A 15279-nucleotide genomic window follows, 5' to 3' on the forward strand; every position below is an offset into this window, starting at 1 on the left:
CTGTCTCAGGGAGCAGCACCAAGCATGGTGTATAGTAAAAATTCCTTATTCTAGATCACATGATTCACATTTTATGATGACTCAAACATGGAAATTCGTATCCAATTAAAATCTGAGAAATAGTTACTCCAAAATATCCTTGAGTTCTTCATTACAACGTGAGATCCATGGCAAATTGAATGTTTTATCAACTTACCTCACTTTCCTTATTCACAGATGTAGTCCGTTTACAATGGAGCTTTGAAAGCAGACTATCCTAAAATCTGAACCATCCTCTCAGTCAGGCAAGGCTGTCTTTTTTCTTGGAATTAGTAAAAGTTGATTGTCATAGGTGATGACAATAGATTCATAGAATTTCCCAAACCCAGTCAAGTCTTCTCAAACCACGTTCCTCCCCACCCCACATCACTCTAACTTCAAAAGACTTTTTGGGCCAGCAGAAACATTTTATTTCCTGTAAGTGATGAGGCGAGCTAAAGGTCAAACAGATACACCACTCTCAACGGCAGTGAGAGGTCCACTTGCTAAAGCTGCGTCCTGTATGACTGCGATGCTCACAGCCTCCCTAGGCGGGAAGGGCTGCTTCTAAATGGACACAGAGGAGGAATCAGGATTATTTTAGCAAAAATTTCCTTCTTTTTTTTTTAACAAACCATATAAAAACTATTTATATTCAGAATATTTTAAAGAGTTCCTACAAAAGAGAAAAAGACAAAAAAACCTAGTCATAAAATGGGCAAAGGCTACATATAGGCAAATTTACGAAAGGTAAATCTGAGTGATATTACTAGCAGTGCTCGACCTCATTAATAATTTTTTTCAATTACAGTCGACATTCATAGTATTTTATATTCGTTTCAAGTATACAGCACAGTGGTTGGACATTTATGTAACTTACGATATGATCCCCCTGATAAGTCTAGGACCCACCTGGCCCTACACATAGTTATTACAATATTACTGACTATATTCCCTATGTTGTACAAAAAATTTTCAATATTAAATGAGAACTAACTGCTAAAAAGACTCCAGTACCTGCTTATGATTCTTTTACACATTAATTATGCTCACTTATCAGCAGCACTTACTAGCACACATGGTACTAAAGTTCTCCTGTTTGTTCTTTCATGAGAAAAAGATATTTCCCTTCAAAAATCCAGTCCAGTTCATATTACCAAAAACTCATCTATGGTACAAAGGCAGATTTGCAATTTGAACATAACAGAAAACTATTGACATGCAAAGTCCATTTCCAGTGCTTTTCTAAGATTGCTACGTACCTCTACATAATAAAAAACAGAAACCACCTGATAAAGTCACTAATGGTGAAGGATTTGTCTGTTTCATAAAGCCTCAGATATGAACTATTTTGAGACATTTAGAAGAACCTCGGTAGCTTGGAATTCCATCCAGACTACACAGGAGAAAGTAAAATAGAGAATGAAACGGGGACTCTAATTTCATACTTTGCATCTGTTCTCCCAAAAACGTCATTACACTTATATAAAAGATTATTATACAGACAAGCTAATGTTAAAAACGAAGTTACCTAGATGTTTTGAGTTCTGGAAATGAAAAAGAAAAACTATTTTCACAATTTTGTTCGACGATTTTACTTTCAGGATTAAAAGCAGAAATTCTAGAATTTAGTTTCTTCTGGAGAAGAGGTCGGCAAACTGGGCCACCTCTGCTTGATGATTTTGAAAACAAAGTTTAATGGGAACACAGCCAGGCCCATTCATTTACATAGTGCAGCTGCTTTCATGCTGCAAAAGCAGAGTTGAGAGGTTGTGACCGACATATTTACTGCCCGGCCCTAAAGGAAAACGCTTGCTGACCCCTGCCTAAGATTTTAGTTGAACAGGCTTAACCAGCGACTCAGCCCGCCTACTATCAGATGAGAGTCTCATTCGAATCTTAAAGATGTTACAAATCGTAATTGGGCCCTTTTTGGTTTACAATAATATTATCAGTAAAGATTGGGAACCAGTCTTTTTTTTTTTTAAACTCTCATCACTTATGCTATGTATTGACTTCCTGAGAGCAAAGAGACTGATGTCATAGTCAAGACTTCTGGACCCGTCACTGAACCTCTCAGGAGACATGATGCCATGGCACAAGATCCAGGCCAGAACCAAAAAACGCACCTGGCTTCCAAGCCTGTTCTGTTGCATGGCAGAATCTCTGTGAGCCTTTTTTTTTTTTTTTAAATAAGCATAAAATGAGGATAATAGTGACTTTGCGTGAGAGAGACTTTATAACAATTGAATAAGATGATAAAGACTTTAACATGACCCTGCGACATGCCCTTTGGGTCACACCACTCCCGCATTCACCGCAGGTAAAATGCTCATCTTTGTGACACTTCCATAATGTCAACAAGAGTCCAGAGGCGAAGGCGAAGCTAAAGGAAACACAGCTGGTGCTTCTTGTTGACCTTCCCCGGCCTGTCTTTCTCATCTTCAAGTCCCAACCTAAACTCAATCTTCCGTCCGTGAGTTTCTTCAACGGCTCGTGGCAGCATCAGCCTTGGGTCCTCACCGATTCAGTCGTCTTGCTTTTCCTGGGAGATCCACCCACCTGCACAGTTTCAAGAGCCTCCTGGGATGCCGAAGATCCCTTTTTCTGGCATCTACAGCTTACTAACTGTTGTGTCCTAAGCTTCAGACTCACACACACAGTGGCATAACAACATAGGACACCCCTTGGGTATTTCAAACTCAAGATTTTCCCAAGGGAGCTCACTGCTACCTTTTCCACTTATCTAAACCTATTCTTTTTCCTATGTTCCCATCCAAGAGTCTAGAACCACCGTCCGCCCCATTGCCTAGGCAGATATATGGGGATCCTTTGCGGACCGACTTGCACTGGCACCACCACTGTCTCATCCACTTTTTTATGCCCTTCTACTTATAATCTGTTCATAACTCCATTGCTAAGTCCTGGCAAACGAACGTGATCTAAAGTGTTGTACGTACTGAAGAAAGATGGCTTGGAGCCCCAGCAGCCATTTTGACCCATGAAGACTGAAATCGACACTGACAACGAAAGACATGTAAGAGAGGAGTTAGGTGTCTTGATAACACCACCTCAAAACTGCCACATCAGCCCTGGAGTCCATTTCCAGAATTTTATGGAAAAGAGAATTAAACGTCTCTCATTTAAGCCGTTGTTATTTGGGATGTTTTGTTCTATCTTTGCAGTAAATTTACAGAGAGTAAATTTCTCAAAATCACTCAAGCACCAAAGATTCAGGGAAAAATATCTCAACACATTTGGCAATAAAGCATTCTTATGACTCCCCTCCACCTCCATCGCCATCTCTCAAACACATACGTTTCTCAACTGCTAGTGTTCAGGGGATGATACCACTTGACAATATCGAGTCTACTCAACAATCTTCCACATAAAATATTACTGATGCTATAAAAATAAATCGTAACAAGAAATTAGATTGATTTCTAATACTATAAAAAAATGCAGCTCGTCTCACATGAGAACAATTTAATCAAAGAATACACTTTCGACACACTGCAGAGTTTTCATAAAGAACAAAGTGACTTTGAACGGTTAAGTAGAACATACTCAAATTAAAAGAGGTGTATTTTAGAATACGTGGACAAAACAGTTGTAGCAAGAGTGAGTCTCAGTGATTAAAAACACAAGGGAACCCTAAATACACATCGAACGAGAAGTCTCAAGGATGGTCAAGAAAAAAGACATCTAGGAAGTTGTGGGCAGAAGAAAAATTAATGAAGGAGGGAGGGCAAAGTAAGCAAAGATACAGAAACGTCACTGTATGAAAAAAAGGCCATTCAACAGAAAACATGATAGCGTCTACGCTGAAGTCTCAAAAGAGAAAGAGGATGTGTGTAGCAAGCGATTTTACACAGGGTTAGAAAAAGGTATGATGTGAAACTGTCTCAGCACTGATAGCCTAGGTTGAAAAAGTCTCATGGAAGTAAGTCACTGAATTTGGCTTTTCGAATTCTGTCAGATATAATCACATCACGTGTAATAGACTTTTGCTGGCCCCACAGCTCGAGGGAACCGCCTCGCCCCAAACATTCCAACGCTGGGAGATAACAACTGATTTGCTACTGCAGTTTGCACACAAGAAGAGCAGGTGGCTTCTCACCTTTGACCAAATTTTTTTCTGGGTAAAAAAACAAGGCTTTGGAAAGACTGACATTTACTGCACCCTACCCAGATCTGACACACCCGTCAAGAGGTGAAGCAACGCAAAGCCAGCAACAGAGACAGGCCCCGCAGGCACAGGTCAAGCGTGCCTGAGCTCGCAAGGGCCCTGGGAAGTTCGAAAGTTTGAGATTTCCAAGAAATAAAACAGTGCCTCCAAAATACAGGAAGAAGACCTCCAGATTTAATTAAGTGTTAAGCGTTGCCATGGAGGGAATGTTTGTGGCCCCTCCCCCAAATTCACGTTGAAACCTAATGACGGTGTTAGGAGGTGGCACCTTCTCAAGGTGTCAGGTCACTAGGGCAGAGCCTTGATGCATGGGATTCGTGCTCCAATCAAACAGGCCCCGGAGAGCTCCTTGTCTTTCTGCCCCATAAAATTACAGCAAGAACTCAACTTTCTACTAACGAGAAAGAGAAGCCTCCCCAGACACCAAATCTGCTGGTGCCTGGACCTGGACTTCCCGGCCCCCAAAGCTGACTGCAGTTAACATTCGTGGTTTAAAACAAGCCACCCGGTCTGGTTATTCTGTCGGAGCAGCCCTAACAGGCTAAGGCAAGCATCTGCACTAACAGTCATGCCAACGAGCTTCTACGACACAGATAGATACACAGTCACGCAAGTTATCTTTAATTTGGGACGTGAGTGTTTCAATGTTTAACGTGATGTAGACTAAGCCTCTATAAGAGACGCTAGAGCCCATGGAACAGTGGTATGTGAAGAGAAAAAGGTAATGCAGGAGCCCTAAAGCAAGTGCAACAACATGTAAAAGTGCCCGAAACACTACAAAAACACATAACTGCGAGGTGGCATGGACGGTGTTAAGAGTCATCCATGGTGGGACTGCAAAGGGGTGCAGCCACTATGGAAAACAATATGGAGGTTCCTCAAAAAACTAAGAATTGATCTACCATATGATCCAGCAATCCCTCTACTGGGTATTTACCCCAAAGACTTGAAAACCCATATCCAAAAAGATATTTGCACACCGATGTCCATAGCAGCATTATTCATGGTGGCCAGGACGGAAGCTACCGAAGTGTCCTACGATAGATGATTGGCTAAAGTAGCTGGGGTACATTTATACAATGGAATATTACTCGGCCATAAGAAGAGATGAAATACTGCCATTTGCGACAACATGGATGGTCCTCAAGATAATCATGCTAAGCAAAATAAGCTAGACAGGAAAAGTTGAAAATCACATGATATCAATTATATGGGATATAAACTCAAAAGCAACAAATGAACAGGACAAACAAACAGAGACTCAGGGACATGGACAATGGACTAGTGATTACCAGAGAGCAGGGGGTGGGGAAGGTAGACGGGGTAAAGGGGGTCAAATATAGTGGGGGAGAGGGAGGGTGAAGTGGGTAAAGGGGATCAAATATATGGTAGCTGAAGGAAACTGGATTTTGAGTGGTAAACACACAATAGAATATACAGATGTCAAATGATAATGTACACCTGAAAATTATATAATTGTATTAACCAATGTTAGTTACCCCATTAAACTTAATTAAAAGAAATATAAAACTACAAAAAAAAAGAGTCATCCCATGCCCTCTTGTCTAAGGTGGGCGCCCATAAGCATGCTTGGTTTAGGACGCCATGCTACACTGAGGGCTGGAAGCCAGTCATGCCCTACAGTGGAACACATCGCCTCTTTCTTCCGAGTTCGAAAGAACACCTCGGCATCTGGACTTGGTCAGCAGCCGAACTTGCTTTTATTAATCCTCAATTTTCTGCAAAGAGAATGTTCAGTTGTAGAATAGACATGGAACCGTCCTTATGGTAATCATTACTGAACCCCAACATACCCCAGAGTAATGCCAACAGGAGCTGAAGCAGGTACTGTTTTAATGATTCTGTCGAAGTGACCTCCCACTTAAACTCACGCAGCAGAGTCAACTATAGAATTAACGCCCCATATGTGCCGAGGTAAGGAAATAATTTTTAGTTACAAAAATCTTAATTCAACACATTCAGCAACAGCATATGATGAAAAAACCCTTTCATTTTAAAGAATGGCATCATTATTTTCACATCAAATCAAGAGATGTAGGTCACAACAGAGACTGCTCTGATACTTATACTTATTGGTCACTTTCTGCAGGTCACAGACATTGGATGTGAACTTGGTCCTTTCATCACAACTGTTTACAGACAGCAGCTAAATTTAAGTGTGTGCCAGAGAGACTGTTAGGTTTATTGCTGAAGTGAGAATTCTGACAATATGACTACAGGCGACCATCTAAAATATACTGACAAGCATGAAATCATCTGTTCACTATTCCAGATCTGGAATTTTGAGTGTTTGAGCTGACATCTTCGTAAGCAACTGGGAACAAGACTGAGAAGTCTCACGACCCTGGCATTATTGACCAGTTTATGCTTACGACAACTCGTGGTGGCCCAAATGCAGAGAGAGTCACAAGATCTCTCTGATCACTGACGCCCTTTTTCCAGGAAAAAGTGGGGCACTGCTAAAGAGACCACAAAATGCTAGATATTTTCCAAATCCTCTGAGATACATGTATCCCCCCGATTCTCACAACATGAAGCCCACTAATTCTTTTAAGTTAAAACTGGGACCATCAGAAATGCCATATTCATATCCAGCCGCTGTCTTACCCTGAAAGATTCAGTTTCTTAAATTTAAACAAGGGGTTATCTCGTTTAAATTTAAGGCAGATTACGTGCTGGCCCAGGAACTTTACGTAAGCCACATCGAAGCTGATTCCCCACCTCTGGTACCCTGTGAAGAAGCAGCGTTTGTGTTAAGAGTTAAACTTCGGATCCATCTCAAAAGTCTGAAAGTTTATATACGTGCACATCCGTTGGGCAGCTGATATTCGGCCGCTTTCTTCCATAGATGAATGAACACACAGTAACATTTATGGGATTTTTTTCCTCCAAACGAGATGAAAACGACACAATAACATGGGTGTATGTATGAAGTCGGAAGCCACACCCCTTACGGAGCCCACAGAGCACTTTCTCATGCTGTGGGCCCCCACCGAAAGGCCTCTCAGATCCAGTGGCCACTATTTGGTAGGTTCAGAACTTTAATCCGAGTAAGAATCCAACATTCAGAAATTCAAATGACTTTTAAAAGATGAACCCCACTTTCTGAAATTCCAAACGACCTTTAAAAATTTCTAAGGCGGTGCAAAATGACTAATAGAAGACAAAGGCAATTTGGTCCCAGCCAGAGTTCAAATCCCCAGGGGCTCAGAGGGAGAACCCAATTTTGAAAAAGACCCTTTGCAGAAGGGTCTGTAAAGCAAATTGGAAAATAAGTTAGGGAATGAAGCCCCTTCTTCCGATTTTGCCAAGTTACAAATATCCTTATGAGCCTGCCTCTAGTTAGAAATGCGAGCAGACCCAAAGCATAGCACCATCTCTCTAATAATGAGCTGTATTTAACGACATTAGAATTAAACAGCAATAACAAATAAACAGGGCCCCCAGCACATGAGTTTCTTCCTCTCCCTCCCAACTCACAAGGACGTGCCTCGGAGAGCTGGGAACTGTGGTACAGCAGCTGCATTAGTATTGCTGCTCTGAAGAAATATCGGTCCCACTGGCTGCCCACTGCCATCACGTGGGCTCAATTCCCAGCCTAGTTTTCATGGGTGCCTTGACCCTTGAGTGTCAAGACAAAGGTCTTTTACAGGGAGTGTTCTGCTCTTATCAAGACAACCAAGACTGCCCTTCGAGGAGGCCAGGTCCATCTTCAAAGTTGAGACAAGTCGCAGCTAATACTTCTGGCTGAGAGACCTCCTCCACATGCCTTCGAGTATGATGGAGCTCTTCCGGAAAGCCTCCTCTGCTGTTCATAGAAAGTTCTAGAAAAATTCTAGAGAACATCTGTCTCTCTCTCTCCTTTTCTCATGTCCTCTTGACATTTTTTTCCTCTGCCCATACATTTCATTGATATTATTCGACGTATCGGTAATTCACTACTCTCCCCCAGTTCTACGTTTTGACTCCTTGAGAGTAACCACAGAAGCTCAAGCATCACGCTCACGGCTCGGAATCTAGTGCTTCTCTGTGACACGCGAGTTACCTGAGCACCGTTTTCATTCGCCCTGATCTCATTTTCTTCTCCTGTCTCGCTTTCCTCCTCTTCCCTCTCTTCTTCCTTTCTCTACTTTTGTCTTCCCCCACTGCCAGCAAGTTTTCTCTGTGTCTGTGTGTGTGTTTTAAGTGAGACAAACAGTAAAGTAGTAAAAGAGCCAGGAATTCCCTGCCTAGAGGGAAAAAACTTTATATGACTTTCTTTACAGAGCTGGTAATTTATAAAGGCCTATAAAATTATAAAATTTATTTATCGTTAATGTCAGAATCTCATATATTAAATTGCTGAGGTGAGAATGTTTACAAAACTGAATTAATAATGGAGGCAAAGTGGTATCGATAAGTTTGTATGTATTTATATACAAATATCATATATTTGGCATTTGGATGTGACATTTATAATATGTCTAAGCAAATGCATTAATAAAATAAGTAGCTTCAGAGACAAAACAGTATTAATAATGACAAAATAAACTTCATCTTCGAAATGAGAGAAAGCAAAAAATTTTTTTAAAGAAATCGAATATTAATTTTAAAATAACGTTAATATTTTTGAATGTTAAATTTAAAAACAATTTAATATATTTTATTTGATAGCCACTACAGGGAAAAACGTCTTATTCCGACATTGACATTGAACTATTTTTAAAAACTATAATTATAGTATCTTCAAAGTACATAAAGAGAAATATATACTCAAGACCTACCCGTCTATCAAGTCCCATTTAAGTTAAAATAACACCTTAAGATCTGACAGTATATACCGAAGCCCTCAGTGTGCTTGTGGGTAACTCGTAGTCCCTCTGCCAAGAGTTCCCTCATCCCCAAGGGGGATGTTGAAAAGAGATAACTGCCAGGAGTCAATGTCAGACCCCAACTCGGCAGGAGTCACTAACAGGAGTGTAGGTCCCCAGACATTCATGGACGACATGCTCGTAAGCTAGAATGTGTCTCCCTGATATCAGGCAACACTCATATGTTTTTTACTCACATTTGAGATTCGATATAATTTTCACCTGTAGATACATAGCAAATCAAACAAAAACTGACACGATATAAAATCACAAAATCCAGCCTGAAGTTAAAGCAGATTACTCATTAGCATAAATACAATTAGACTGACATAAATTAAATTACTTATTTGGAGAGGAGGGGGACACATAATGTTGGACCAATTTTTCACCTAATTATTCTGTCTTCCAGACCTTGAGAAGGCATAATGTATCTATTCTTATCAAGAAGGCATACCTCGGAAATACTTAATATAGATTCTCACCAAACAGAAAGTTATCTCGCAATATTTGAGAACCTAAAATGTTCATTAGAAATCTTCGACCCACTTTTATAGTGTACAGGGTAAGGACACATTTGCAAAGCACTAACTTTACCAGCTTTCACACAGTACTCAGCACACACCACACTGAAGAAATTGTGCCTGAAGAACATTCTGGCAAGGGCTCTAGTCCTTTGTTTAATATGCACTGAGGACGTATGAGATGCGGGGTGCTGGAAACCCAGCCACGCACGACACAGACCCGGGGCTGGCAGCGGAGAGCGTACATTCCGGGCTACAAGGGAAGACAGATTCACACACGAACCAGTTCACCAACAATAAGATCTCATGATAAAACAAGTGCATGAAAAAATAAGACAAAATCACAAACCAGATAATTACAACGTATCATAAATGCTGTACTGAAACAAGGATCTCGATGAGAGCAGAAAGGGGCAGGACAGTAACACCCCCCACCTCCTGAGGGATTCCTCCGTGCCTGGCTAATCCTCGCCATGACGCGAGGGGGCCACCATCCATGTCAAATGAGACACCAAAGTGACCAACGCTAAGAAGGCTGGAGATATTGACCCAAGCCAACATAGATGTCAACAAGGCACAGGACGAGTTACTGTGACTTCGCCCCTTTCTCTGTCACTCAAGAAAGCACACAGAGTACGAGTGAATGAGGGAGGTACTTTCTTTGAGGTAACCGCTTACCCTAAAAAAGGCAGTGTGCCTGGAATTTTGAGGGGAAACCGCAGTTCAGTTTCTCAGTCAAGAGTCCCCTGAGTTACTTTTTTTTAAAGCTTAAATTTGAGTCTCAGAAAACCTCAAGTTTGCATGCTGTCTCCATGTACGAGTTTTGCAGCCTTGTCCCCAAGTCCATTAGCTCCAGGTTGATCAGTGGGTCGAGAGCCTTTGTTTTGTTTTGGTGAACCGACCAACGGGCCTGACGCTCACCCAGCGTAGTCTGAAAAAGGGGGTGTCTGGAACACTGGTGTCCCCCAGAGGCTCACAGGAATGGTGACCACTGTGCACACCAGCTCTGCTCCCGTTCTGGAACAGATCCTATGAAACTTCAGAATCTCATTCATTTCCAAAAAAAATGCACCTAATGTATGGCACTTATTTAAAGTCAAAGAAAAGTTACCCAAATTGGAAGCGATAAATTAAGCTTTCTTATTGGCTGGGAACACTTTCGGTGAGAGCGTGGAACATGCACCCAGAAGGATGAGTTGACGCTGGTTCCGAGTCGACGCTAGTTCCGGGCCATCACATATTCCTCTGTGCCAAAGCTGCCTCCTCTGTACAATGGGATAACAGAAGTACCTGCCTCGTCAGGTTGCTGTATTCTTGGGGGTGGGGGAGAAATGCAACAACTTTATTGAAAGAGAAATGGTATTAAATTTGTTTAAAGCTTAAAAGGAGGAACTTAGCCACCTCCCCTTCAAGCAAAGGACCAGGTACAGAGTAGACTCTTTCTGGATGTTGTAGTCAGATAGGATGTGCCCATCTTCCAGCTGTTTCCTGGCAAAGATCAGCCTCTCTTGATCAGGGGGGATGCCCTCTTTATCTTGGATCTTGGCCTCGACGTGCTCAGTGGTGTCGCTGGGCTTCACCTCCAGGGTGATGGTCTTCTCGGTCAAGGTCTTCACGAAGATCTGCACGCCTGCTCTGAGACGGAGGACCAGGAGTCCACTAACTGCTGTCAGCGTACTACTGCAAACGGCACTTGACAATGCAGATCTTCATGAAGACCATCAAGAATGTCAAGGCCAAGGCCCAAGACAAAGAGGGCATCCCCCTGGACCAGCAGAGGCTGATCTTTGCCGGGAAGCAGCTGGAAGATGGGCGCACCCTGTCCGACAACATTCAGAAAGGTTGCTGTATCATAGAATGTAAATCTTTGTAAAGCTGAGATATGCTGAACATATGGCGAAAAGCCTGTGTTCACTAAACTAAAAGGTTTCTGGGGTTTACTTTTTTTTTTAGCAATTTATAATTAAAAGAGATTACAAAATAGTGGGAAATGCTATTTTAAAAACAAATCTTTGCATAATGTCGCCTTCCCTGTAATAATGGTCTTATGTTATCAACTTAAAATCAAAATCCCAACAATCAAGCCTTTTTACGTAGTTTTTGAAAATACATCTCTCTCTCTCTCAACAGTTCCAACTACAGGGCTACAGACCGAAACAGAGAAAGCCAACACCACCACGCTACTGAGTGACCTTTTCACGAGCCTGATCCCCACACCAAGGTGGTCCCAGTAAAGAAGATTCTGAGTAAGTACAAACTGACAGATTTGGGGGCACTCTAAATTAGAAGTTTTTCTTCACCAAATGAAGCTTTCTGTTTTCAACCATAAGAGGCCATTATCCGATGCAACTATGTGCCACACATTTCCGAATTCCTAACTGAGTAGGAACGGGGTCAACCCTACTTCACGAGGCCCTGGGAGGAACGTAACTGAAGCTGTAATGAAGATGAGCAGCCAGGGCTATCTCAACACACCCTTCAGGACACTGAGGCCCAGATGCAGGATTAAGGTGTGGGATCAACGGTTCTCACCAAACATACAGGCTTCTGTTACATGTACAGTAGCTCCCGCTTATTCATGGTTTCAGTTACCCACGGCCCAAAAACATTAAATGAAAAATTCCAGAAATAAATAATTCATAAGTTTTAAATCATGCTCTATTCTGAGAAACAATGCAATTTCTCACTGTCTAGCTCAGTCCTGCTAGGGACATGAATCTCCCCACCAGTTAGTCACTTAGTAGCCATCTAGGTTATCAGATCGGCTATCACTGTACCCCTCAGTGCTTGTGTGCAAGTCACCCTTCTCTTACTTAATAATGACCCCAAAGCACAAGAGTAGTGATGCCGGCAATTCAGATATGCCACAGAAGACACAAAGCGCTGCCTTTAAGTGGCAAGGTGTGTACAGAGAGGATAACACGTAGTCTATGTACGGTTTGGCATCCTCTGAGGTTTCAAACAGCCGCTGGAAGTCTGGAAACATATTTCCGGAGCATAAGGTGGTAGTGGGGATCACTGTGCTAATACTGACCTATTTTTTATTTGGACTCCAAATTTGAGGACTTCAAAGATGGTTTGCCAAAAACACCAAAGTGAGTGAGGGCATTTTTCATACGTGCCATACCTTCTTTCCGAAAGAGCTGAAGGAAGTGTGTAACATTCAGTCAAGTTGGATGGATTTTTCAGGTAAGGAGAAGGAGCAGTGTAGCCTGGCTCACCACTCATTTACCCATTTTACTGGAGGGAGCCAGATAAACTGGCTTCCTACCTAGCGAAAAGGAGCAAGCAGTAAATCAATCCTCCTTTTCTAGGCATTTATCTGATAACCGGGCAGTCCTCACACTTAAATGAAAAGAAACTGCAAAATTTACTGAAGAAAACCAAATGTGAATAGAAAGCAGATGATTAATAGCTTACACTCAAGAAATTTCCAAGTATTCTTTGAAAAGTCATTGTCATATCAATATTTAAATACAATTCAAAATGAGTCATGTTTAAACAGGCCTATCGTTTATGCCACACTTCAGACATTAATCAGAAATTACGAACGGTTCATGGTGCCAGAAAATAGGATGACAGACTGGAGATGGTGTGATGCAGGAAGAGATGGCAGGAAATAAAGAAGAAAAGGAGGGTCAAGTTCAGATGCGAAATGACTATAGCTATACTTAGGACATTCGTTTGGGACTCTTTGGGGCACTTTTACTCCTGGCTTCCATAGATTCCATAGAAACCCACGACCAGAGTATCATATGCCCATCGTAGACTTTTAAAGGTGTCTGCACACTGTTCCAAAGCTTGACATTAGTCTCCACAAACACTTAACTACATGTTTCAACAAATAAACATCAAATTATTTCCAAGATAAACATCAGTAGGTGTTAGTTGAAAGGGAGAGAAGGGAGGCGAAGCTTCTTCAGTTTCTTTGAAGTTTTATTTCAGTTTCAATAAAAACTCAGGTAGCCGGCCACATAAATTGAGTCAGCTGAAAAGAGTGACCACTTTTTCCTGCGTTAGAAGGCCGAGGTGATGAGAAGAACTGTACTGGAATGACTCAGGAAAAGGGAAGTCCAGAGCTATTCTGACAAAAAGAGAGCAGTTTGAATAGAGAAGAAATGGAAAGGCACCTAGACAACAGAATAGATATCATTCACGAAAATATTTCACATCACAAACCAAGTACAGTGTCAGCAGAAGTGCCAAACTGCTTGGATCCGCCCAGAAGAGAATGTGACAGAGAACTGGGGAAAGACAATAATCCCTCAAATAAGCGTTTATATGATTAAACAGGCTCAGCACACACATTGTGCTTCCTACTAGTTTGGTGACATTACAAGTACTTTAGATACTCTTCCTACGGGGCCAGGACACTGAATCCTCATCTACACCCCACATTTCCAGAGGTCCGTGTCTATAATGCCTGCAAGTTCAGCCACAGATGGAGGCGGTTTTCCTTCCTCAAAATGAAAACCATCCATCATTCATACCAGGAACCGAGCTCTAGTCTGTATTTCAATTCAGAAAAGCATTCCAGATGAGCTCCAGGAGGGTTGTTGTGGCTCTATCAGGCAGCCTTCCTTACAACACCTCCAGGAAGAATTCTTGATTGTTTACTGCAGTCTGGGCTGGAAGATTCCTTTAACAAGCTTTCAAGATACACGGAAAAATTCCAGCTTTTGAAAATTTCAGGGGAATTACACAGTAGCACAAACAGCTCTTCTGATACACCGAATTGTGATTTATTTACAAGACTGCCTATCAAGACTGCCTTTCTTAAGACGTGGATGGAATTAAAAATGTGCATTACTCAGCACACTTGAACTACTCAACTTTTAGATATTAGGGTTTACGAAGACTTGATAGAAACCTCTAATTCCTATTATTAAAAGATTTGTTTTTTATAAACAATGAATGAAATCCTTTTTGCTTTTCTCCCCCAAGGTAGAATAACCTTAAAGATGAATACATTGACTCACATTGAGCAATTACTCTGGGTTCTGGGAGACACAACCGTCAAGCAGACAGGCTTCTTCTATGCCTAAGCCGTTTCCCTGTGGGGTTGTCCATCAGCCATGACAGACGACAGGTAGTTGCAATCAGACTAGAAGGCGAAGGCTAGAGGAACGATAAGGGAGTGATGGCCAACCTTGCCCCAAGTTTATTGAGAGACTTCGATTTAAAAAACAAACAAACAAAAAGCCATGTTCAAGCATCCCGGTTACCTCTGCAAGCTATTTGCAATTCAGGAGTCAAGAGAAATCACCACTTAAGGGCAGAAAGTACTAGCTACGTAGGGAAATATAGTTCCTATGACAAAATATTAATAGAAAACTAATCCATCAGCTTTAGCACTGCATACTTACTCAATCCACAAAGAAACATCTTCCAAAGTAGGCTTTATCAAAATGAAATGTTTTCTTTGTATAGAGACACTCTCTTTCATCACATGTCACATGCAGTTTCAGAGTCACTTCCATGCACCCTCAACTTGTGTTCCTATAGACCTCTCTGGAACAAAGGACAAGCACCATTCACTCCTGGGGTTCAAGAACTAACTTCGCTAGATTTGAAGGACCCTGCAAAACCACTGTGTGCTCTTCTTGAAATCTTAAAGACAAGAGCAGCAGCAATTCTTCCCTGTTTCTCAAACAGAGTAGCCTGTCTGAAGGCAGTCGGA

The 15279-nt window shown here is 41.7% G+C and overlaps 2 protein-coding genes across 2 annotated transcripts in view; both read right to left on the minus strand.

Annotated features, from left to right (window-relative positions):
* BASP1 (brain abundant membrane attached signal protein 1) overlaps positions 1-15279 on the minus strand; it is a 46881-nt gene that overhangs the window by 14476 nt on the left and 17126 nt on the right. The window lies entirely within an intron of this gene.
* LOC120586115 (ubiquitin-like) lies at positions 10922-12585 on the minus strand. Its single transcript, XM_039842532.1, has 2 exons — positions 12536-12585; positions 10922-11306 (listed from the first exon to the last, which is right to left on the minus strand). Exons 1-2 carry the CDS (start codon positions 12583-12585, stop codon positions 10979-10981), a joined length of 378 nt encoding a protein of 125 aa, XP_039698466.1. The 3' UTR covers positions 10922-10978.

Source organism: Pteropus medius, unplaced genomic scaffold (assembly GCF_902729225.1).
Source record: "Pteropus medius unplaced genomic scaffold, Ma_sr-lr_union100, whole genome shotgun sequence".
NCBI classification, from domain to species: Eukaryota; Metazoa; Chordata; class Mammalia; order Chiroptera; family Pteropodidae; genus Pteropus; species Pteropus medius.

Excerpts from the sequence above, each read along its gene's own strand:
- LOC120586115 (XM_039842532.1), bottom strand. The coding sequence starts at position 12,585 with ATGTTTCCAGACTTCCAGCGGCTGTTTGAAACCTCAGAGGATGCCAAA. Across the intron at positions 11,307-12,535 it reads ACCTCAGAGGATGCCAAACC|ATCTGCATTGTCAAGTGCCG; the intron begins GTACATAGACTA and ends GTCTTCATGAAG.